Source organism: Pseudorasbora parva, chromosome 8, assembly GCF_024679245.1.
Source record: "Pseudorasbora parva isolate DD20220531a chromosome 8, ASM2467924v1, whole genome shotgun sequence".
Lineage (NCBI taxonomy): Eukaryota > Metazoa > Chordata > Actinopteri > Cypriniformes > Gobionidae > Pseudorasbora > Pseudorasbora parva.
Window position 1 is genome coordinate 31,453,404 of NC_090179.1, and position 24,814 is coordinate 31,478,217.

General features: G+C 37.2%; 2 protein-coding genes across 9 annotated transcripts in view; one reads left to right on the forward strand and one right to left on the reverse strand.

Moving 5' to 3' along the window:
* ulk2 (unc-51 like autophagy activating kinase 2) overlaps positions 1-11,132 on the reverse strand; it is a 33,374-nt gene extending 22,242 nt beyond the window's left edge. For all 3 annotated transcript variants that reach the window (XM_067450911.1, XM_067450910.1, XM_067450909.1), the window contains exons 1-3: positions 10,183-11,132; positions 7,590-7,682; positions 6,839-6,880 (exon numbers count right to left, since the gene is read on the reverse strand). In XM_067450911.1, coding sequence (XP_067307012.1) covers positions 6,839-6,880; positions 7,590-7,682; positions 10,183-10,272 — 225 coding nt within the window. In that variant the 5' untranslated portion in view covers positions 10,273-11,132. The remainder of the gene's footprint in view (positions 1-6,838; positions 6,881-7,589; positions 7,683-10,182) is intronic.
* A 3,371-nt stretch (positions 11,133-14,503) lies between these two features.
* On the forward strand, positions 14,504-24,775 carry aldh3a2a (aldehyde dehydrogenase 3 family, member A2a). 6 transcript variants are annotated; one of them, XM_067450915.1, is made up of 13 exons: positions 14,508-14,775; positions 14,855-14,897; positions 15,317-15,405; positions 15,867-16,046; positions 16,122-16,353; positions 16,697-16,779; positions 16,863-17,071; positions 18,558-18,675; positions 19,164-19,305; positions 19,385-19,551; positions 19,617-19,716; positions 19,806-20,044; positions 24,375-24,775. In XM_067450915.1, the coding sequence occupies exons 4-13, from the start codon at positions 15,885-15,887 to the stop codon at positions 24,387-24,389; spliced, it is 1,467 nt and encodes a 488-aa protein (XP_067307016.1). In that variant the 5' UTR covers positions 14,508-14,775; positions 14,855-14,897; positions 15,317-15,405; positions 15,867-15,884; the 3' UTR covers positions 24,390-24,775. The 6 variants fall into 6 exon arrangements, with proteins under 6 accessions (XP_067307014.1, XP_067307016.1, XP_067307017.1 ...); XM_067450913.1 differs by lacking the exon at positions 15,317-15,405 and having other exon boundaries at positions 14,504-14,775; XM_067450916.1 differs by lacking the exon at positions 14,855-14,897.
* Positions 24,776-24,814: the final 39 nt, after the last annotated feature.

Below are 24,814 nucleotides of genomic sequence, written 5' to 3' on the forward strand. Positions count from 1 at the left end.
CATGGATAAGGTACATCAGTGACCAACAATTATTTAAGAGTAGCAATATGTAAAATTAGTTTGGCTGAAATATTGATAGGTGGCTCGTTTTACTAGAACTGGTTTAATTTATCTCGTGACAACATGTGAGTTCAGTTATCCAAATTTAATTACTGAAATCATTTTTCTTTTTGGTTATGATTTTCATTTAAATGAAAACTTCAGTGTTTTGGTCAAATTAATTTAGGTCCATCACTATTATAATAACACTATTAATTATATACTATTATAATAACACTAATAATTTAATCGTCACATGTACACCGTGTATTTAAATCCAAAGAAATGCAAAACACAGGAATAACAGGATATATAGACTTTAATGAACACGTGAAAGGAATAAAGCAACTACACATTAAACACTGATGACGACAAACACTAAACTGAGTAAACTAAGGACCTAAATACACAGAGAATGCAGATGACAGAACAAGGAACAGGTAGAAGATTAATTAGAAACTATGGCAACATAATGTACTAAAAATATTATTATAACTATTATAATATTATATATTATAACTTGACAATAAAATTAAACATGGCATGGTCGAGACTCGTGACATTAATAACACTGCTAAATGTAAATTTCAATATGAGAATATATTTTCGTACTGTATTATGTTTTGATGTCTGAAAATACTTGTAGCATTTAAATGAGTGATTTTAGTGTTTCATTTTGAATATAGTTCGCCAAAATAGTATATAATTTTTATTTTGGTGTATCCTTAGATGTTTATTAAGAAGAAAAAAATTGTTGTCTTCATAATCTTTATTAAAATGTATAAGCAGCTCGTGTGCTCATGACTTGACAAGATTTGCATTCTGTGAGCTTACACTTCCTTCTTCTCTGTAATCTGATCCCAGGGCAAGCCCACCTCCCTAATTATACTGTAGATCCATTTATGGGATCTGAGATCAATGTAGCCTTAAGGAATACAAAGGGAATAACATTTGGATGTCAGTCTGATTGCATATTGGGCTGATTCAAGCTTGCTGTTTTGGGGGATAGGAAGGAGAAAGGAAATGGAGCAGCTCCGGCTGGGTGGAGGGGTTGATCAACTCAAGGACGCCAATAGCTTTGCCATCACATGTCAGTCATTCCTTGAACTTGACCATCTTTGAGTTCATCTGAAGCCAAATGGCTCTGAGCATGATACACACAAACAGACACACAGGCCGTTTGATAAGAGGCACAAGATGAACCATTGACCACATGTGGGAAGGAAAAGAAAAACAAACAGCTATGAATCAAGAACTACACGTCCAAACACACAAGTGCCGCCCTTATCTCCTTCTGCCAATTTTTTCCTTACTTCTTGGCAATAAATGAGATTCCACTTGAATCTTAGCAATATGCATCATGGTTTAAGCACAGTGGTTACAACATTTATATTTGTCATGCAGATAAGGATAAAAATAAGTCAGTTACCAAAGACTCTGAACAAATGGCTAGAATACCTGAAACTTTCAGTACCAAATAATGTACTGCTATTTAGCTAAATTCAGTTGGAAAGTAACATCAATTATTGCATGTTTCGAGCTAATTAGCATATTTTGCAGCTTGGCAGTATGCCTGGCTATAGATGGAGAATAATGTGCTATATCAGCACCATGTTGGTAGTAAGACAATATCAGCCATTTAAAAATAACAACAACTATCAATGTCTATTTTGTGCACACAACATGAATAAGCTACAACAGGTAATCTTGTCATGGATGAACTTTACCCAGACCAAAAATTATTTGCAATATGTAAAAAAAATTCAGCTGAATTATCGAGAGGCAGCTCATTGCAAAATAAATTTACTATGACTGACTGGTTTAATTTATCACACTCTGAAAAGCATAAAAAGTTCAACTACTCAATTTAATTACCAAAACTTTGTTGTTGGTTTAAATTTTCACTTAAAATAAAATGTGAATTTCTGTGTTTCAGTACAAAATTTATTTTGGTGCAACATCAGACATCAACATTTGCAAATTTTGGACGTAAAATTGGGTCAACCCTACAACAAACTACCTTCGACCAAACACAAAGCTAAAACTGATCTGCGTTCCAATCATATTCCCAGAGCTAACATGAGCTTCAAAACATCAGAAAATACAGGCATGACATGAAGTCAAAAAGCAGCATGCTCCAGCTAGGCAGTGAGAGAATTGCATCATGTTGGGTCAGTGTTGGGTTACATAATGTGGAAACCAGCCAAGGCAGGGCTTTAAATTCTAGGAATATTTGAGAAACACCACATGTGCGACCAATTGCGAGAGGTACTCTTCTTAGAAACTCAACCGGTTTCTAGTAATCTACATGATAATGGAACACAACATTCTGGGGATGTAATGAATACATAAGGTGTCGTGAGTCTAAACACAGACTGTCCTTTAAGATAAGATTTTTTCTAAAGCAATGTCCCTGGAGCTCTGATTGACAAAATGGAGCATGGTTATCATCATGAACAGGTGAGGAACAACAGCACAAACTTTTGCCTGTGGCAAGACCATGAACCTTCACAGTTGCAAGATAGATAAAGAGATAAAGACACAAATAAACATACTTTCTTGTGTCTACAGCCCACGGAGGCTGATAAATAAACACACAGCCTACACTTGCATGTTGGTGGGATGGGGGAAAGAAATGAGAAACAAACCTTAAAGGTGGGCATTTAGAGAACAATACTACACTTTAATGGAAATGGCTTTATCGCTAAATGGCAAAGAGGTATCATCCAACATTGTAAACACAACTTATTAGCTGAACACTTATTAGTTCCTGCAGGCAGCTCTCAAGGAAAACGTTAACAGTTTCCAGATGTCCCCATGCTGTCTTTCCTCTCTTGCACCCACCACTCATTACTAGCCTTCATTTGAATGCCTTCCTTCCCTCGTTCTCAGAAAAACTGAAGACAACAAGTCAATCCATCCTCCACTGGGACACGCTGTTCTCTAACAGGAAGTTCAAGTTTTGTTAAGACACATAGTCTCATGCATAAACAAACCTGGCTCCTCCCACCCAGACTCAAAACCCTGCCTACTCCTCCCTCCAACTTCATGTTTCCAAGATAAAATCTTTCCAGCCCTCCTATTTCCCTTATATTTTTCCTTAATATTTACATTATTTTTACACATTTGAAAACCACATATGTTTATTCAATGGATTGTCTAAAGAATGTTTAAAAAAATTGTCCACACAATAAAACTGAGTGGTGTCCATAAAAACCCTATTGACATTCATTGCATTTCCACAAAATAAGTTATTTTGAAGAAATGCAATGAATGTCAATAGGGTTTTTGAGAACAGTAAGAGGGTAGGACTAAATTGTTTTATGTGCTTGTTTGTAGGGCTTCACAATTTGGTCAGAATTTATATTTTATGTATATCAATATATGACTAAAATAATAATAATTAGTATAATGTTTTATCATCATCATTATTATCATTATACAGTCATTTTGATTTAATCAAAACAAATTGTGCAGCCTTAAAATCAAGCAAAACATGGATATTAATATGCCATGCTGCAGTTTCTCCCAAGGTTTATTTTTCTCCATCATGCCCTGATGGAGTTTTGGTTCCTTGCCACTGCCGCTTTTGGCTCAGTTGGGGAAATGTTGATGTAAGTTATTCAACTAAGAATAGGCCCAAGGGGCCTAAAGTGTGCCAAAAAAAACATCCCCCACACCCTTACACCACCACCACCAGCCTGCACAGTGGTAACAAGGCATGATGGATCCATGTTCTTATTCTGTTTACGCCAAATTTTGACTCGACCATCTGAATGTCTCAACAGAAATCAAGACTCATCAGACCAGGCAACATTTTTCCAGTCTTCAACTGTCCAATTTTGGTGAGCTTGAGCAAATTGTAGCCTGACCAGAGTTTGTTTTTTTACAGCTCAGAAGTTGCTAGACGATACTCGCGGCAGATTAAATTTGCTGCCGCTAGGGGGCCTCTAGATTTCTAGCCCCACATGAGTTTTTGGGTGATTTATCCATTTAAATGCAAAGCACAAGTACACTCATTCAGGCAGAAGAAAGAATCACCACCCTGTTATTACAGCAGGTCTCTAGCCTCCCTCTGCAAGAGCAGGGACACCGCTGAATAGCATTTGACTGGAACTGCTCAGCTCTCACTGCAAGCCTGTAATTAAACAGCTATGGCGATATCTTCAGCCACATCTATACAGATCCCATTGAGAAAAAGCTCAATAACACTGCAACATCTCTATGTGTATGTGTTCAAAGCAAGCATGCACGTGTGAACTGGCATTGACGTTGGTAATAATCACAAGCAGCCTCCATTCACACTTCTTCATCATGTGGGATGAGATCGTTATCAGAGCTGCAGGTCTGGGCCGGAGTGCTACTGCGCTGCATATGCTCCATGTGGTGTACTGGGATCTGAAGGCCACCTCTCATAGCAGAGCTGAAATGTGAAAGGGCAAGTGCTCCCTGTTGTTATGCTTCAACTAGACACCTCTGGCTGGGTACAAAAAAAGTCAATCCTCCTAACATCTTTAATGACAGTGGATTGTAAACAGTCCACAGAAGCATAATTGGGCTCGGAAGGGAGCGCCATCAATATTCCCAGGGGCTCTGTGCTGCCATCAAGAGAAGTGTGGTAGATAAAGGTCACGTTTTTCTGTAGTCTATGGCTCACGGTGCCTGCTGAGGTGAGCAGCCATTTATTTCATTTGAGAAGCAATTAAGCAGGTATCCACTTGCATTGTGTTTACAGTGTCATATAGTAAAAGTAACAGATCCGCAAAGTGATAGTGAGTTCATGAAATCGAGATGGAAGCTATATATTACCTTCATCCATCCAGACTAATGTTGCGAGCACTCAACAAGACCACCGTGTGATTGCCACTGGGGAATGAAGTACTTTAGAATAATTAGAAAAGTATTTAGTATAATTGCAGCTATTATACAGCAAAGTTATGAGGATAATATAAATGTTATTTTTTACCAACTAAAAATGTGCCAGACTGAAACTCAATACAATTAGTGTTTAAAAACCACATATAATTTCTAATCTAATTACTATTCAAATGTCCTACCAGCAAAAGCCCATTCAACATGATTCAGATATCTCTTTTCCTGGCATAAAAATACGGCCTAAAGGCTCACCCTCAACCTATAGAAGGATATTTTACTTACAAAGTTTTAAATATGGATATTTTTCTTTCAGAAACCCATCTATTCGATTCAGAAGGCCTTCATTAACCCCTGGAGCTGTATGGAGTACTTTTATAATGGATGGATGCACTTTTTTGAGCTTCAAATTTTGGACTGTCATTCACTGCCATTATAAAGCTCAGGAATTTTGATTGTATTCATCTGAAAGAAGAAGTCATACACACCTAGGATGGCTTGAGGGCAAGTAAATCATGGGGTCATTTTCATTTTTGGGTGAACTATCCCTTTAAATATGGCGGTGGTGGGGGAGGGGATGACTGGAATATTCCAGGATCAAATAAGATAAACTTCCATCTCAGTTAGGCTGACCCCGTGATTTGGAAAACAAGAGTTAGCAAGACGCAGATCTCAGCATTGCACAAATGTATTTATGGTCGTCTGACTTGAGGAGCGACACAGCATGCGAAGCTCTAGAAACAGCTGATGAACGGCTACAGTACGTCATCACTGACACCCACTTCTCCATTTCATTACAGAGAGGAAAAACACACCTCGGGCCAAGTGGGACAGATTTTGGCGCTAAACGTCAAAGCCAAGACAAAATGCTATAATAATTTCTCGCACCAACTTAAAAAAAAGTTTTCTGGTGGAGATAAACAGCGTATCCTCAAGAAAGAGATATCAGTGAGATGGATGTAAACATCTTGTAGTGTACTCAGTCGTTCTGCCCTTAGCGCAGAGATAGATCACACATAATAAAATCACTCTTTTTCTCAAGTATCTTCCTGGATAAGACCAAATATGTTGCACAGTGCAACACAAAAACTGATTCAGAAAAGCAGACTGAAAAACTGTAACACCAGGGGTCTAAATGCCCCATCAGCACTGCAGGTGTGTGTCGGGTGGGAGTGTTATATAAGCATTGCTGCGTTGGAAGTGAAGGATATTTAATGACTCTCCTCACTATACTGGGAAGCATTACATGTCAAAGGTTTATAGGTGACTGAGTCATAACAGCCATAATTAAACCTACAGCTTTTCTCAGTTTGATTCTGCTGTAGACATCAACGTCCTTTCAGAACAGTGCCTGCTCTGTCAGCCGAGGGTTTTGGACCAATGAAATGGTGTTTAAACAGCCCACACCATTCCAGAGAAGGCAAACCCTCCCCCTATATAAGAGTGCTGGTGGGATGCAGAAAGGAGGAAGGCAGGGTATTGATGGATGAATTAGCTCGCTAACAGAACCTGCTGACATTTCCACCAGTATTCAGCCCCAAGGATGCTGAGAAATAATCATATTACTTCCTGGCCAATGATATTGTTCTCTGATTTACTCTGTAAGACTTTAAAAAAGGGCTGCACACAATGCTTTTTGCATTAACAGCTTTATAATTACAATTACTGTCCTCTTTAAAGCACTAGAGCATAATGTGTGAGATATTTTCAAAGCGGTCTCATGCAATGTACAGCGAGGCTTAGTCTAGGATAGGTTATATGACTTGTCATGTGAAGGGTGGTGTTATATAAGAACTGGGCCAGTCCCGTAGGCCCTCACAGTTTTTAGTGGATAGTAGAGCACTGACAGCTCTAGGCAAATCTGCTCAGAGATAGTGAGGACAGAGCATTCAGAGATTATAGTAATAAATGAGGAAAAAGCCATTACCTGGACATCATAGAGTGCCACAATGTTCTCATGCTGGAGTTCCTATAAACAAAATAACGAACGCTGTCTATAATTACTGTGGTATTATATATATATATATATATATAAAAAAAGTATAATAATAAACATAAATATATAAGTATAATAATATAATACAAACACTAGTAAATTATATATTATTTAAAATAATATAAATAAAATGAATAATACACTGTGAAAAAATATTGTTGGTTTAACTTTTAAAAAGTAACCTAGTTATCTTAAAATTTTGAGTTTATTGAAATAAAAAAAAATTGAGCTGATACAATGAAGTTTTTAACTTGGTTTAGAAACTCAAAATATTGTATCTGAACCATATAAAAATTTTGAAATTTTGAATTAAATCATTATTTTTGATTTATCAAATTTGGCATGTAACTGCACGTCATTACAAATAAAACACACACAATTACCCAATATGCTTACAAAATCTTTTAATAATATTTGAATAAAGGTTGTCGATTCTCAAAAATGTTAATTGCATTAACTCAAAAAAATTTATTTCAATGAACTCAAAATAAGGCAACCAGGTAACTTATTTTTTAAACATTTTTACAGTGCCATTTAAAATGTGTGTTTGGTGAGATATTTTTAAAAAAAAATTAAAAGAAGTTTATGATGTTCACCAAGACCTGCCTTTGTTTGATTAAAAATAAAATAAAACTAGAAATATTATGAAATTCAAAACACACACACACAAACAACAACTCACCTTTAAAATTTTGATTTCTTTGCCAAGCAGAATCTGGGATTTGGAGAGATTCTTTTTGTTAATACTCTTGATGGCGACCTCCCAATCAGTCTTCTGCAAATATTACACAGAGAGAGCAATTATCGATAGGTTGAATGGTGGCGAGGGGTTACATGTGCCCAGTAACATTTATATAAATCTTACAAAACATTTACTTTTTAAATTTTGAGTGTTTGACTGTTTATCTGTTCAATCCTCTAAGTGAGAGTCTTTGGTTAAGAATTTTTTTGCTTCAAAAGGTCCTTCTTTTCAGCATGCTGCATCTATTTTTGACCTTCTGACCTGGAACCACATAAAGCTGATAGTGTAATTGGGATTTGAGCCTCTGGGAAAGGCACTTGTGCAAGGTGGGACTCCATAGGGCCGCAAAACCAGCTTAAAGAAACTGTGTCCCCAACGGAGAGTGGAAATCCATGAATAGAACGATGCTTTTCATGTAAATGTAGGTTAATAAGAGATGTTCCTGCGGCACACTGTGCCATAGCAAAGTGCTGGCAGCACGCAAGAGCGGTTGCGTTCATCTGGCCTCGCTGAAAACCAACTCAGCCAAGCGTGGTAAAGGCAACCCAGAGAAAATGCCGTTGGCTTTTATATTGACCCTATTAGATGAGCATTCAAAGTCTCTGCTTTTAGAGGCTGAATTGCTCAAGCTTTACTGAAAAGACATGAGAATTTCCTATATATGCAGCTAATTTATGTCCTATGTCAGTCTGCATGTTTGACATCATCAATCAGCGATCATAGCATGTGTGGTGATTAACACTGTAATGTTTGTAGGATGAAAATAAATCTCACTGGTAGTATCGAGTCAGCTGCTTTGGATGAGGCAGGTGATCATAAATATGTATCACATTACGTCTACTATATATAGCCTACATGCTGTGCATACACTGAGCATTTCCACACACACACACAAACATATATGATGCACAATAAATCATTGACCATAAGCATTTGATCTTATTAGACAATAAGTCAGTTTCAACAAAACTGAACAGCATTTTTAACTGAACATTTGAGAGATTGAACGCTTTTGAAAGTGGCATGAAATGGTATTGATGCTATTGATATTCTGCTATTGATATTATTGTGAATTCATCCATGCATATGTTACAGTGTAATTTTCCTTTTTCTTTTTTTAATCAAAATGTCATAACTAGATATTCTGGTGAACCATCAGACTTCTCTCTGGTGATGTATGCCAGACATCTCCAATCATTTAGTCCCCTTTAACCCACCATTTCCTTGTAATCATAGGAAAACTTGCATTAAAATGTGTCTTTCATCCAAATCAACAACAAGTTGTTTGAACCAAGTCACCGCTCTAGATATTTTCTTTTTCAATAATCCGTTTCACTCGGATGCCACAATCCAGAAGACAATATTTGTCGCTACACCTGTTACATCACAACTTAAAAAAGTATATTACTGCCATCCATCATCATATCACTTATTGATCATAACATCATAATAATGATAGCTCAGCTGAAACATGTATATCCAGATATTCACACCAATCAGAATAAAAATTACAAATGAGATATTTTTAACATCTTAATTGTTGTGAGATTACATGGAAACCTGATGTTGCCTGCTTCTCAGATGTTTCACCTGGGAAAATAGCCCAGGTTATTAGCATGTGTCTTCTCTACAGAATCAGATAAAAGGATAGTTCACCCAAAAATGTAAATCCTGTCATTGTTTTCTCACCCTCAAGTTATTCCAAACCTGTCTGAATTTTTTTCTTCTGCTGAACACAAAATATATTTTGAAGAATGTCTGTAACAGTTGATTGAACCCACTGATTCCATATATTTTTCCCTATAACTATGAAGTCAATGGGGTCCATACATTGTTTAATTCTCCATATTCTTCTAAATATATTGTGTGTTCAGTAAAAGATAACAGAATTTTCATTTTTAGGTGAACTATCCCTAACAAAAGTCTCCAATCAACAACTCAACAGTAGCCTAGCTATTCAGCTTACTGCCTATCTATGAAACACTTGCATCTATCCCATTTGTTTCTACTGTATGAAGTAATTTCACGTAACTGTTCAAGAATCGAACGACTAGCTAAGTAGTAAAAATAAAAATAATGCAATGGACTGACTAATTTAAAAAACTCTATATAAAACATAGATATTGGTTTTAGGCAATGTTAAAACGGCTAACCATTTTATATCATAGCACCAGTCAGTGTGTTTTCTGCATTTAGGCAATGTAAAAATAATTTTGAAATTATAAAAAAATGTGCGTCCTCCTGTCCCTCCGCCCAAAGTAGACCGGTCAGTCGTATTGACGTCAGCGGCTTATTCGCGGAGGCTGTTTTATGAATGAATGATTCCAGCAGTATGTGACCTATTCTAGCACACGTTACATAAACACAACCCACGGTTTCCAGTCAACAATTGGTACGACTCGCTCAAGATGTGAAAAACAATGCATTTATTACACATATTCCTCTATATTACAGTGCATTTATTTTAAGCAAATTGGAAATTTTAAGATGATGCATGCGTGATGCTCAGCCGGGGACTCAAGCGCTTATTTACCTTTTTATGTCTTCCCTTGAAGACGACCGCAAAGGCTCCATGTCCCACGAGGTCTTTTCGGCTGTATTCAAAGTCTCCCACCGTCTCCATTTTTTGGCAGGTGTCCGAGGATACACTACAGCTTGTGATGGAGAGGGTATCAGGGACAAGTTCTTCAAACTCTCGTTAATCCAGACGAAAGTCTGTTCAAGAAGCCTGTCATCCCCAAATTTTCAATGCGATAGAGAACTTGGTTCACTTGAGAGTTGTTATAACAACTGTCTGGTGTAGAATTAAGACGAGGTAAAAATCAAAACAAAGGAATAGCTAGATGTGAAGTTTCATATATAGTTTCGTTGTCAGTTAATACGCCATTTCGTAAAATAGCTTGATGAAATGGCCATTAATCAAACTCAAACCTCTTGAGCTAGCTACATGATGTCAGTTCAGTTTAAAAGGAAAGAAAGAGGTTGCAAACGCCCTGTCCCCCTGACTGTAATAGTGTCTCGTTAACTCAATAACGGCGCGGTGGGTCACTGAGTTGCCCATCGCGAGCTGGCTAAAATGACAGCCAGCGGTTTGCATTTATAATGTAGCAGGTTTTGCTATTACAATGTAGCAGATAAATCGCAATAAATAATATCTGTGTGTTACGACATCGAATTTACATTTAGAAAAGCTGTATCGCCTGAATAATATCAGGTCAGTTCACAAAACAACCGTTTAATGTGAATAGTCAACCGTTCTTCTTCAACGATATGGTGCTCTTCTTCAGATCCATATGATAGCTGTGTACACCATTTCTTCAGTTCATCCCTCTGTCCTGCTTTCGATCTCGCCGGACAATGGAGGAAAACAGTGCTTCACTTTTAAGAAACGTAGAAAAAGACGTTCAAAGCACGATCCGTAATAAGTGAGGGAAGTTTAAGGTTTATCTTCAGTTCGCCCAGAGATGTTGACCATGGTCTCAGCTTGCTGCATTACAATGACAGAGCTCTTACAGGGAGAAGACTTGTCATATCGTGTTCCTCCGCGCACGCAAGTGCGTCGTCCTCCGCCGCGAAGGATAGTCCAGTTAGCTCGCGAAAACATAGCTAGCTGGCAAAAAATCAGAGCATGCTAATGAGGTTAACATTTTAAGGACACTATACAAATTAAAAAGTGAGCATTGTTAATTAATTGTCCAAAAAAAAAGAAAAGAAAGAAAGAAAGAAAGAAAGAAAGAAAGAAAGAAAGAAAGAAAGAAAGAAAGAAAGAAAGAAAGAAAGAAAGAAAGAAAGAAAGAAAGAAAGAATTGAATGGAATTATAGCAATTATAAGAAAAAGACGCACTTTAATTTGTTATAATGTTAAATAATTTCAAAGAGAGCTCTAGTGATTTATCATAATGGAACAAAACAAATATGACAGCCTGTGGTGCTCCCCCTCGCGGCGGTGACATGTAAGAGCAATATAAACCTAAAGTTGTTTACCTTGACAAGAATAACTCACTGGCCTCCTCTGGTGGTAAAAAAATATATATTTTCTTAGTAGTTTTTTGTCTTGGTTTCTATTTCTAATGTCTTTTTAAATATCTTTAAAGTACGGAAGAGGATTAGGGCCAAGCTAAAAAAAAAAAAAAAAAAGCATCTCGAGATTAAAGTCATTATAATGCGAGATTAAACTCGTTACATTTCGAGAAAAAAAGTCAAGATACAATCTCGAGAATAAACTCATTAAATATTGAGAATAAAGTCATTGTGTTTCGAGAAAAAAAACATGTTATATTTTGAGAAAAAAAGTTTAAATAATATCTTGAGAATAACTCCTCCATAGACAGCAATTAAATTAACGCTTTCAAGGTCCAGAAAGGTAGTAAAAATATAGTTAAAATAGTCAATAGTATAAAATAGTAAAATAAAAAATAAAATAAAATATATATTTTACGCTGTTGTCGTGGTGTAAACCATAGAATAGCCTAATATAAACATTGTATCATTTATAATAAATGTATTCATTATGTCTATGGTGCAAAAAGTGAAGCTTCATTGTTAGTTCATGTTAGCTCAGGTCCATTAAATCATATTAACAGACAACTTTTTAATAATTTATTGTTAGTAAATTATGGAATTAACTGTTGAAATTAATATTAAGATTAATTAAGATTAATTAATTGATTCAGATGTAGTTTTCATTGTTCGTTTGTGTAAAATAATGGAACCTGTCCTAAAGTATTACATGCTGAAAACAAGAAAAATATCTATCAGTTGGCTAAGAAAAATAAATTCTTTTTTTATTTTAAATTAATTATTTTCTTACACCATTGACATAAGTAGGCTAATTTTGCTTGTCAAGTAAATGAGATGCAAATCTAGATATATTCCCATAGTTGCCCTGAAAAACAAGAGAAAAATATATAACACATTTTTGCAGTTCAGCATCTCTAGAAGTTTTGAGTGCAAGATATATATGGGGTAATACTGTAAATCATAAGCTTTAACATGTGTGCATTTGATTACTAATCACATGCTGAGTGACACTGAACATGTTTCAGCAAGCCTTTCACATGTTGAGGCAGCACTAAAAGGGGTGAGGCATTGATGAGTCCTTCTCCAGTGTCACTTTATGCTCACTTAGTGTTGGAGAACAGCATGATTGTGGTTGTCAGTTTCCATATCATGATCAAGAATTCCCTCTGCATTTAATGGGAATGCTGGCCTTCCTCTAAGTACTATAGGTAATTAGGTTAAGCACCATTTCTAATATTCACTTTTATGCAATAATCCAGACATGATGTGTGTGTGTGTGTGTGTGTGTGTGGGGGGGGGGGGGGGGGTCTGCTCTGTAGTTTTTCTACACAAGAGGTGTGATCAATAGGTATAGTTCACATGACTCTATGTCTGTACACAATTGGATAGTCCTTTAACCCATCAGACCAACGATTCATCGCTTCTCAATCTTCATTGTGTTAAACCGGCCAATAGCGTGCCAGGTGGATAAGCCGGTTTGTGATTGAACCACGCAAATTTGTAACAGAAGCAGGATAAAACAATGTAGGCCTACAGGCTTCCTGCCTGAGCTGTGCAGGGCAAATCGGCAGTAGATTGGGGCAGAGTTTACCCAGTCTAGCCAGATATCACAACAGTCGATGTTTGCATCATGATAAGTTCAGATCAAAATACTTCAAATATATTTTAATTTTTGAAAGCGGAAATGCATTGCCATAAGAAATCATTAGCCCTTACAACAAAAACTACACTGAGTATTTTATTAGAGGAAAATGCATGATACTTTATGAGATTAAATAGTTACCATAGGCCAGGTTGTTTCATACCTGCCTGGGACCGCCAGCACCCATCATTAGACTGTTACACTAGAAGTGTAAGGTGGTGCACCTTCATGCACAAACGCAGCCTTACAAGCCATTGTCTAATACGGCAGCAAGGTGATGAGTTAGCTGCCTAGGTTTTCGGACGCAGCCATGATGTGCTGGGCTGGGAGTCCTCCAGGACAGGTAAAAAAAAAAACTGTGCTAATAAATCAAATAATAATACACAAATAAAATGTAAAAGTGACATTGTAGGCAAGTATGGTGTCCCATGCTTAGAATGTGTGCTCTTCATTTCACGAATCACAGTACACACACACACACACACACAAAGCAGTGAGTAGCCTTGAATACACACCCAGAGCAGCGGGCAGCCATTTTTGCTGCGGCATCTGGGGAGCGATTGGGTTCAGTTGTGGGTAAAGAGAGTGGAAGAGAGTAACGTTATACTGTTCACTCACTTCACCAATCTATATTTCCTGCCGGTACTGAGACTCAAACCCACAACCTAACAAGAGAGACCTTCTAACTATAAGATCACAATTGTTAACAGTTAACTGGCATGCAAATAAACAATAATCAAATCATAAACAATAAACATATTACCATTATACAATGTCTACAAACGTACGCCTACAGATCTTAGAAAGAATATCTGACAGATGTTGGATATTCTTTGTATACAACAACAACAAGAACAACAACAAAAATAGAGGAGCTTAACGTGATGTTTTGTTGTTGTTGTTGTTGTTGTATACAGTGGGTGGCGCAGTATGGCGTGCAGCGTCTCAAACGTCAATTAAAAAGTGTAGAACAAGAGCGAAAATCATGAGAAAAAAAAAAGTGGGTGGGCAGATCTTACAGTCTATGGGGCAGATACATAAGATACATATTTTTGCTCTTAGTTTACTCTTCGCAATATATATTTTACTTTATAAAGTCTAACGTTTCTCAGTGTCATTTTCAGGAGTAAGTTTTTTTTCCACACCGTTTTTGAGCAAGCGCGTAGACATTGTTGTCACATGGTACCTGGGACATTTATCAGCGCTGATGACAGATATGGTAGATGGACCAATCAAACTCGTTTGTAATTAGTAGATAAAGACATTAATGAAATCGTTTTATAGGAACCGTCGAGTCGACTTCCAAATAGCATATGACGTATATAGCTCCTTGTAATTCGTGTAATTAAACGATTATATTTTTATAGTAATATCTGCAGCCGGACACAAAAACACGATGAGATTTGAATGTGACTCAACGGAGGATTCGATTCTCTAACGTTAAGCTTTCATGCGCCTTGGCAGGTAGGGAGGGTAGATAAGTTTGTTTACCATAGATAGACTATAAAAAATATTTTTACTTTACAGTATTTGCGTGTTACAGTGCAATGACCCTGACGCAAGTTGATGATGTGAACAGCCTTCAGGTAATCTAAGCGCACTTAATCTTGCTGGTTCAGTCGCCAGAGATATTTAACGAATATAAAATGCACTTTAAGAAAATGCCTTTAAAGTTTGGTTAATGTTTCAAGGCTTTAAAGAAATAAATGTTTTTTCAACTTTTCGAGTGAAAGTAAAAAACGTATCAACCTAAACATTGCTTTTGGAAGCGTTTCAAGCACAATTTTGATGCACATAACTTTGTAAAGCAACAGGTTAACGTGTTTAATTATTTCCTTAATGTGCTGATTATACATCACAAGTTTAACTAATTATTTAGGCTATTGCTGTTGTTTTCGTCTTGTTTATTGCTTGACTTAAGTCAAAACCGAGGTATTACTGATTCAAAAGATTCGAGTCATTACGGCGAATCAAAATTATAGCACTGCAAACTATCCACCTACAGGAATTGACGCAACGAGATCCTCCTCCTAGAAAATCCACCTGAAAAGACGATTTAGCGACAACATTACAACATAAATTTACTGAAAAAGTGTAAGTGCTTCAACAAAAATACAGTGTACACATTTGTGCCTATAAACCCTACGGCTTTCTTGCTTCTGCTGTCAGTGAAGTGCATTTTGAGGGACTAGGCTACGTTCTGTTGGTAATTATTACAGGCCATGTGTTGTGTAACTTTTAGAGCTTATACGTTTTTTGTTTTTTTGTTTTTTATAAATATTGATAACCTACAAAGTATGTACTTTAGTACAAGAGTACTCGGGGAAAGTAAAACTTTCCCAAACATAATATAGCTGACGCTCCTGGGCATCAGCTATCAAAAATAAGGCATGACATTGGAATCTTTTAAGTGATTTTCATATACCTAATGGAAAAGTAATAAATGTTCAAAACGGTACATTAGAATGCCACCTTTTCCGTTTTTCACTTCTGTCACCTATTCTGCATAACATTTAACATGGTCAACTTTGTTTTGTGAATTTTTATGTTCATAGATTCACAGTCTAGACAAAATGTCTCGCGAACAGCTGGCTGTCCAGCAGGCCAGGAAGGCTTTCTTGACCGGAAGATCTAAACCCCTGGAGTACAGAATTAAACAACTTAAAAACCTAAATCAATTCATTACCGAAAGAGCGGCAGACATTAATAATGCCCTGAGAAAAGACCTCTATAAGGTGAATCAGAATTGCAATCTGCATGTTTTATTTGGATTACTATTTGTATTGAACATAATGGCTGTGTTTTTATAGAGTGAAAATGCAACACAGATGTTTGAGATTATTGGCTTGGAGGGAGAAATCAATCTAGCTGTCAGTAAGCTAGCTGAGTGGGCAGCTCCTCGCCCTGTGAATAAAACCCTTATCACCATCTCAGATGATGTGTACATACAGCCAGAACCTCTTGGTGTTGTGCTCATCATTGGGGCATGGAACTATCCAATAGCAGTTACCCTGCAACCCCTTGTGGGTGCCATTGCTGCAGGTAAAGCATAAATCCACCTTTTTTGACATCATCTTCAGTGTCATGTGATTATTACTGTTTTTAAAGGAATGGTTCCAAAAAGTGCAATTCAAGTATCAATAATAGTCAATTAGTAATTCCAACACAATATGCAGGGATGTGATTTTCCACATTTATGCAGATTTCCGTATTTTCATACTCAACATAAATTGTGTATGAGGAAAAAAAACCTCTTTCATGAAATGCATGCATTTTAAATGTGGTTATTCTTCTATTGTCTCTTATCATATTCTGTGTGGAGATCAGACCCAACCATTTACTAATATTATTTTTGTCATCATATCTGAAATGTTTGATTGTGTAGGTAATGCTGCAGTGGTGAAACCATCAGAAGTGAGCTCTCACACAGCCAAAGTTATGGAGCTCCTGTCTCTCTACCTGGACCCTGTAATGCTTCATTCAGTGACTTCTTAAAATATGTTTTAATTTTACTTGCTTGATTCATCCACCATCTCTCTTAATGTGTTCAGGAGATGTATCAAGTGGTGACAGGTGGGGTTCCAGAGACCCAGGAGCTGCTGAAGCAGCGTTTCGACCACATCTTCTACACTGGGAACAGCACTGTGGGGAAACTGGTTATGGAAGCAGCTGCTCATCATCTCACTCCAGTGACTTTAGAACTGGGTGGGAAAAGCCCTTGCTATATTGACAAGAACTGTGACATCGGAATTGCCTGCCGGTGAGTTTGCCATGAGTTATATAAACTTAAAGCCAGTGCTTGAAGTGGAAAAAATAAAGTGTCAGTGCAGTAGGCGTTAACGCTTGACGGAGGGCGTGGCTGAAGCTTGGTGCTGATGCGATCGTAATAGTGACAACAGCCAATCACATTAACTTGCTTGCCGCTTGGACCACACCACAACACAACACAAAAAAAAAAATCGCTTTTTTATGACAGCTAGTCTGTGAGACGAAATGGATGCCGATTTGGTTGTATGTGCGAGTGCGATTGCCCGTGTAGTTGTTGTCAGTGCACTGCACAGGTGCTCGAAGCTGTTGCGTACATTAAATCCTGAAAAAGCGCCGACAGCAGGGAGAATATCACGTTCCAGTCCAGGAGCTGCGTCTGAATGGTTCACTGTTTGAGCAGTTATGAACGCAATTGGCTAGCGTCTGCTGTAGGATATTTGCATACGGCGATCTGATGGGATGACGCCTGCGCTGGCGCTTGAAAAGTTGAGAAATCTTCAACTTCCGCCGCTTGCAACGCGAGTGAAGCGCCGCGACGGAACCCACAATTCAGTTCAGCAACGGATGATGTCACCCATTCAAAGTAAATGGGAAGCATTAACGCCTACGCCCAGTGTGAATGCGACGTTAAGCAGCGTGACTTATTATGACGACACACAGTCGCTGGGGCTATTTCCGCTTTTCCGGTCATGATTATGAGATAAAGAGAGCTGTGTTATCATATCAGATACATTTAAGTGTGTTTAAAATGATGTTATGATGTTACTCTGTGCGTTCGCTCGGTGGCTGCAGTGACAATTGTTCACACTGCTAAGAGTAAAGTGCTTCTGCAAAATAAAACCGGAAACTGAGGGTAATGCAGATATGACGCAATTGACAGGCGACTCCCTCAGCTATGCTCAGACTTTCTGGCTCCTTGGTTAAAATAGCAATTTTCAAAAAGCTTGCAGGATAATGTTTTCCCCTCTTTTCAAGTCATTTTAGTGGCTGTTTAAGATCATAATTTACGTACTCCATAGTGTTTTACTGCAATCTCAATAGAATTCAAATGGGTTGCACATTTTATCAGCAGTGTAGTATAGGAACGGCTTGTGCAAATCTTAACACTTTTGGAGCGCCCTGGTGAGCGTGCCTACGGTGATTCACGTGCCACTTAATTAAACTATTGGGCTTCAGTCACAGTCATATTACACAGATAATTGATCTGTTATAAAAGCAAGAAGTAGCGGTATGCAAAAAAATGCAGGTACGCTTAAGAGTAAAATATAGTAGTGCTGGTACTGCGTAGCAGTGAGTACCGCCCCACTTCGAGCACTGCCTAAAGCTAAATAATTACATATATAGTAGTTTAGAAAAAGACCAGGTGAGTTTGAGTATAATCAAGTTTGATCGGTAATTGGTGATAACTAATTAAGAAATAATAATTAACAGATTTATTCAATAATAAATGCTGCTTCGGAATGTTCTTACATCATTAGGCGCATTACTTGGGGAAAGTATATGAACTGTGGGCAGACCTGCATTGCACCGGATTACCTCCTCTGTGAATCCAGTATTCAAGACAAAGTGATTAATGAGGTCCAAAAATGCATCCAGGTATGTATTTAGATGCTATTGCTATTGCATTATGGATGGGTACCGTTCACATTTTAACTGGTACCGGTACCTGAAATATGTATATGTATTTCAAACAAAACTTCAGCCTATGCACAGTGCCCAGTAATTGTGTTCAGAAGCCGGAAAAAGCCATAATTTCACCAGAGCTACAGTGAGGATAATTGCCCATTTTTGCCTTTAAGACATATCCTTTAGATAAGCTTTTTAGCAAATATTTAGTAAATTTTTCTCCACTGATCAATTCATAAAATGAAAGAGGAAATAAACATTCGTAGGATGTAAAACTTATGCATACATAATGCAACATGGCAAAGTTGAATCTGATTGAGACTGCTTAATTTCTATGTTTTGATCAGATTGTTTCAGGTCTAAACCATCTTTTTTTAAAATTCCTAATCAGTCAGTCTGATTACTAACAAATGATTTGGCATTGAAGTGTAGCTACTGTCTCATTTATTTACTTACAGGAGTTTTATACGAATGACCCCAAGAGCTTTGCAGACTACGGACGGATTATTAATCAGCGGCATTTTAAGAGGATAATGGCACTTATTGAGGGTAGCACAGTGGCAATTGGAGGAGACAGTGATGAATCTGAGTGTTATATTGGTATGTACAAATTTAGCAGAAGTAAAGAAAATGTATTATGCTCTCCTGAATGTGAGTTTTTTTTTCTTGTGTGCTTTAGCTCCTACTGTTTTGAGGGATGTAACATCAGGATCCAAAGTGATGCAAGAAGAGATCTTTGGACCAGTTTTGCCCATCATCACTGTCAATGGCTTAAAAGAAGCCATTCAGTTCATCAATGAACGAGAAAAGCCACTAGCACTCTACGTTTTCTCTTCCAGTAGTAAGGTAGAGTGATGCATTATTTTCACCTCCAGTAAAGCAGCAAACAAACAATTTGTATTTTCTCACAGGTCATTAAACAGATGATATCAGAGACATCTAGTGGAGCGCTCTTAGCTAATGACTGTCTGGTTCATTTTACCATAAGTGATTTGCCTTTTGGTGGGGTTGGTGAGTATTTTTATTCATTGTGGTTTTGTAAATCATCTGCAAATTACTGACACAGGCAATGGATTTATTGTATTGTATAATTATAACAGGGAATAGTGGAACTGGTCGTTACCATGGCAAATATGGTTTCGATCAGCTGAGTCACCTTCGCAGCTGTCTTATTAAGAAGCTGAACATGGAGAGAGTGAATCAGATGCGCTACCCACCCCACACAAAGGAGAAGTTGCGCTGGGCCCGTGTTTTTCTCTTAAAGCAAGTAAATCTGGCTCGGTGGCGTCAGATGGTGCAGGTTGCTGTGTTTGCTGCGCTAGCGGCCTTTGTGGTGAAGGTGAGATGCTTTCTCCAAATTACTTGGGTAAATGTAATGTATAAACACTGCATTATAATTAAATGTTTCATACAGAATATTTTATAATAGGGTACTTAATAATATAATTTATTTATATATGGGACACCCCTCCAAATCATTGTATTCAGATGCTCCAATCACTTACATGGCCACAGGTATATAAAGTCAAGCACCTACGTATGCAGACTGCTTTTACAAACATTTGTAAAAGAATAGGTTGCTCTCGGGAGTTCAGTAAATTCAAGCATGGTACCTTTATAGGTTGCCATCTGTGCAGTAAGTCCATTCGTGAAATTTCCTCACTTATAAATGTTCCATGGTTAACTGTTAGTGGTATTATAATAAATGTGGAAGCAATTGGGAACAACAGAAACTCAGTCACAAAGTGATAGGCCATGTAAAATCACAGAGCGGAGTCAGTGCATGCTGAGGTGCGTAGTGCGCAGAAGTCGCCAGCTTTCTGCAGAGTCAATAGCTACAGATCAGCTCAAGAACAGTGTAATGAGCTTCATGGAATGGGTTTCCATGGCCGAGCAGCTGCATCCAAGCCTTACATCACCAAGTGCAATGCAAAATGTCGGATGCAGTGGTATAAACTAGGGGTGGGCGATATCTCGATATTTAAAATATATCAAGATATTTTTTAAACTCGATATGGATTTTGACATATCGTATATATCGATATATTGTTTATATTTAATTCTGATTCCGCCACTTTGCTTGTTTTGCCTTCTCTGTGCTGTGCCCCGCTCACGCGCCTCCCTCCTCATTGCTTTTGTTCTCCCTCCCCTCGCGTGGTCTCATTGAACGCGGCGGCTTCTGCAACCAGGTGAGGATTATTTATCAAGTTGACAAGCACGTGCGTTGTTCAATACTCAATTTAGAGACCATGAATTTCCTTCTAACACAACTGCTTGCTAAAACTCAAAAAGAAATATTAATGTTCATCATAGTTCAAATCGCAAGTTTCACCCACTGTCAGGTGATTGACATTATGATCGCATATTATTTGAAAACATTTAAAAATGATTACAATATCTTTATTTTTATTTTGTCAGCTTTATCACGGGATTATGATGAATAGGTCTATTCATGTTTTAACCAAGAGGGAAATACGAGACATCCCGGGTGTGCTATGAGACACAGTGCTCTTCTGTAAGTTGTACTGTATCATATTATCATATAGCCTACCTTCTGACATTCATATTTCATTCTATGACTGGAAAAGAAGCGAAAATCGGCTCATGTGTAGCCTACATGATCCGCATGATGAGGCGCTCAGTCACGCTTTAGTAAAGAGCGCGACATCTACCATTTGAATTTTGGTACAAATTTAACTGGAAATGGTGTTATGACAAAATCAGTTTATTGATATCTCAGTCATGCCCCCATCTTTCTACAAAATGCTTACTGTTTAAGTGTAAAAAAGGGTTTTGATTTGTCTTTTGAAAAGTATGAAATCAATGAAAGGATGGCTATATGTATTGTAGGCCTATTATTTATTTTATTTTACAGTTAATTTATTATTATTTATGTAATCAGGGAGTTTTTTTATGTCACAAAAGCACTTTGTTCCTTCATGAACTGACCTCTTTGCACTTAAAAAAAAAAAAAAAAATTTGTGGTATTTGGCATATTTGTTTTTGCAGTAGTTTTTTGGGGGGGTTATTTTTCCTGTAAAGATATCGAGATATATATCGTATATCGAGATATATTTTTTGCTCCATATCGCCCAGCCCTAGTACAAACCACACCACCACTGGACTCTAGAGCTGTGGAGACGTGTTCTTTGGAGTGATGATTTACGCTTCTCTGTATTGCAATCTAATGGACGAGTCTGGGTTTGGCGGTTACCAGGAGAACGGTACTTGCCTGACTGCATTGTGCCAGGTGTAAAGTTTGGTGGAGGGGGGATTATGATGTGGGGTTGTTTTTCAGGTGTTGGGCTTAGCCTCTTATCCATTGAAAGGAACTCTTAATGCTTCAGCATATCAAGATAGTTTAGACAATTTCATGCCCCCAACTTTGTGGGAACAGTTTGGGGATGGCCCCTTCCTGTTTCAACATGACTGCACAAAGCAAGATAAATAAAGACACGGATGGGCAAACTTGAACTTGAGTATTCCTGACCTCAACCTGATAGAACACCTTTGGGATGAATTAGAGCGGAGACTGTAAGCCAGGCCTTCTTGCCCAAAATCAGGGCCTGACCTCACAAATGAAGAATGGTAAAAAAAATCCTATAAACACTCCTAAACCTTAGGAGTCACTCCTAAACCTTAGTTCCTTAGTTTAAACACTTGGTTCCTTTTGTACTTTACTCATACTGAAATTTCCTCACTAATAAGTGTTCCACGGTTAACTGTTAGTGATATTATAATAAATGTGGAAGCAATTGGGAACAACAGAAACTCAGTCACAAAGTGGTAGGCCATGTAAAATCACAGAGCGGAGTCAGTGCATGCTGAGGTGCATAGAGGTGCATTTTTTGACTAGTGACACACTGAGCATGTTTACATACACACCAGTAAGCTGATAACTCACAAATATCAGCTTATTGAAATAACCAGTTTTCCCCGTTTACATGCAAACCAGTTAACTGACAACGTCATTAAACCACATTTACATGACTTTATTAATAAACTGGGTTATTTCCATGTAGTGAAGTCAAAAATAATAAAGATTGCAACGTGTCAGTGGGAAATTTTTCAGCTCATATTAGTCTCTTGTGCAGTTACAGATTTTGACTGAATCTTTTACTTCTGCTGCATGAGATGAGAACACATCTTAACAATTTTCTGGGTCTTAAAAGAGTGTTTGTTTGTGATAAGTGTCCTTATTTCATGCAAAACACTTGCTGGATGCCTTCAAATCTGCTCTAAGTGTGCGTTTTTATCACACATGCGCACTTCACAAAGCCGACAGAAAGCAGGCAAAATCAGGGTAAGAGGCAAACAACTACTTGTTCCGACCGGTTTATGCTTGAGGTGTTTATGACCTTACTCCGATAAAAGAAAACGGGTTACATGACCATGTTCGTTGTTGATTTATTAGGCATAATCGGCTTAAGAATGTAAACGCATTCACTATAAATTATAAAAAGCTTTTTTTCATGTGTGCTTTGATGTGCATACATTCATGATTATATGGACTCCTTGTATCATTTTGGTTATTTAGTGTCCTTTTGGAGTCTCCATGTATCCTTTTTTTGAAAGCCACTTAAATTTACCTTGGAAAAAAGCTTCCAGAAAATAGTTTTGCAAGAATCACCCTTTAATCTGATGGTTTATTTTGCTGGATATAGCAAATGATGACAATGAGTGTGTTAAAGATAAAAGTGAAAGGGTGCAAAAATGTGTGATTTTTATATTGACAGCCCTAATAAATCAGCAAACAGCATTCATAACTTTGGGATTGGTTAGATCTCTTATGACCACAACACTGCATTTATTTGATCTAATATTTTGAAAAATTAAATCTAAAGTAACTGTTTTATAGTTTACTATATTTAATTATATGTATTTTTTTCTGATGGCAAAGCTAAAATTTACTCTATTTACTCTGCACCATTACTCTAGTCTTCAGTATCACATGATCCTTTAGAAGTCATTCTAATATGATTTGCTGCTCATGAAACATTTCTCATTATTATCAGTTTAAAACAGTGATTTGATTTTCAGGAATCCTGAATAGAAAGTTCAAAAGAGTGACAATTATTTAAAATATACATTTTTGTAACCATGTAAAAGTCTTCAAAGTCAAGTTTGATTAATTTAATACATCCTTGCTGAATTCAAGTTTGTGTGAATGCATAAACTCTTTTAATGCATTCAACACTTTCAGAGAAAAATCTCACAGATCTCAATCTTTTTGTTTGAAGTAGTACAGAAAGCCTCTGTCCCTGAGAAAGAATCACTTGGCTGGAGATTATTTCCCCTTTAATAACAAAGTAGTACAATACTCTAGCAACAAGAAAATTGCAGCATAAATAGTTTACTTGTTCCCCAATAGCTGTTGTAGCAGAATGGGGAAATCTGTTCATGGTCCACATGTCTTGGAAAATCCATATTTAGTCATGAATAACAAAGGACATTTTTGTACTTACAATATCTGGAGTGAGTTTATATTTCCTGGATGGTCGTGTGACCTTAACAAACAATAGCTAATGCTTTTTATATATATTAACCGTAGACACAGTGGACTGTCTAATCCACTGATCCATCATTCCACTGTTATTAATGATTGTGCCTTGAATGGTCTTCCTGTTTTAAAGCATTTCACAAGAAATGATTTGTGTTGTGCTTTGCAGAGGTTTTTGCGATGATGAGGAGAGGACAACCCGAAGACAACCCATCATTATCCATTGTAGAGGGCTATTGATGTGTAATTGTTTTTCTTGCATATTAAAGCACTCACAATTTAGACATAAAAGTGTCTTATAATCTTTTTCATCCGTTGAAATATAAATTAATGTCTTCATTTTTACTTGGACTTATGGCCTAATAAGCAATGTGGTGTAACATACTGGTACAAATCTTGTTAAAGTTTCATAATATCTTTGATTAATTGGTCATTAGCTAAGATTATGTAATAAAGTAAAAACATAAATGAGAGTTCTATGCCATGTGTAACAATCTGAATTATTTAGTAATCTCACTTTCTCCAGTGGGGTTTTTGTGCATCATATTGAATAAACACGATTGACTGTTACACCCACTTTTGTAGCCATTCTTTTCAGCGAGAACCCCC

Bases quoted from the DNA above. Each gene is read 5' to 3' on its own strand.
- aldh3a2a (XM_067450913.1), top strand. The intron at 17,072-18,557 runs GTGAGTTTGCCA...TTACATCATTAG, and splicing joins GACATCGGAATTGCCTGCCG to GCGCATTACTTGGGGAAAGT. The intron at 19,552-19,616 runs GTAGAGTGATGC...ATTTTCTCACAG, and splicing joins TTTTCTCTTCCAGTAGTAAG to GTCATTAAACAGATGATATC.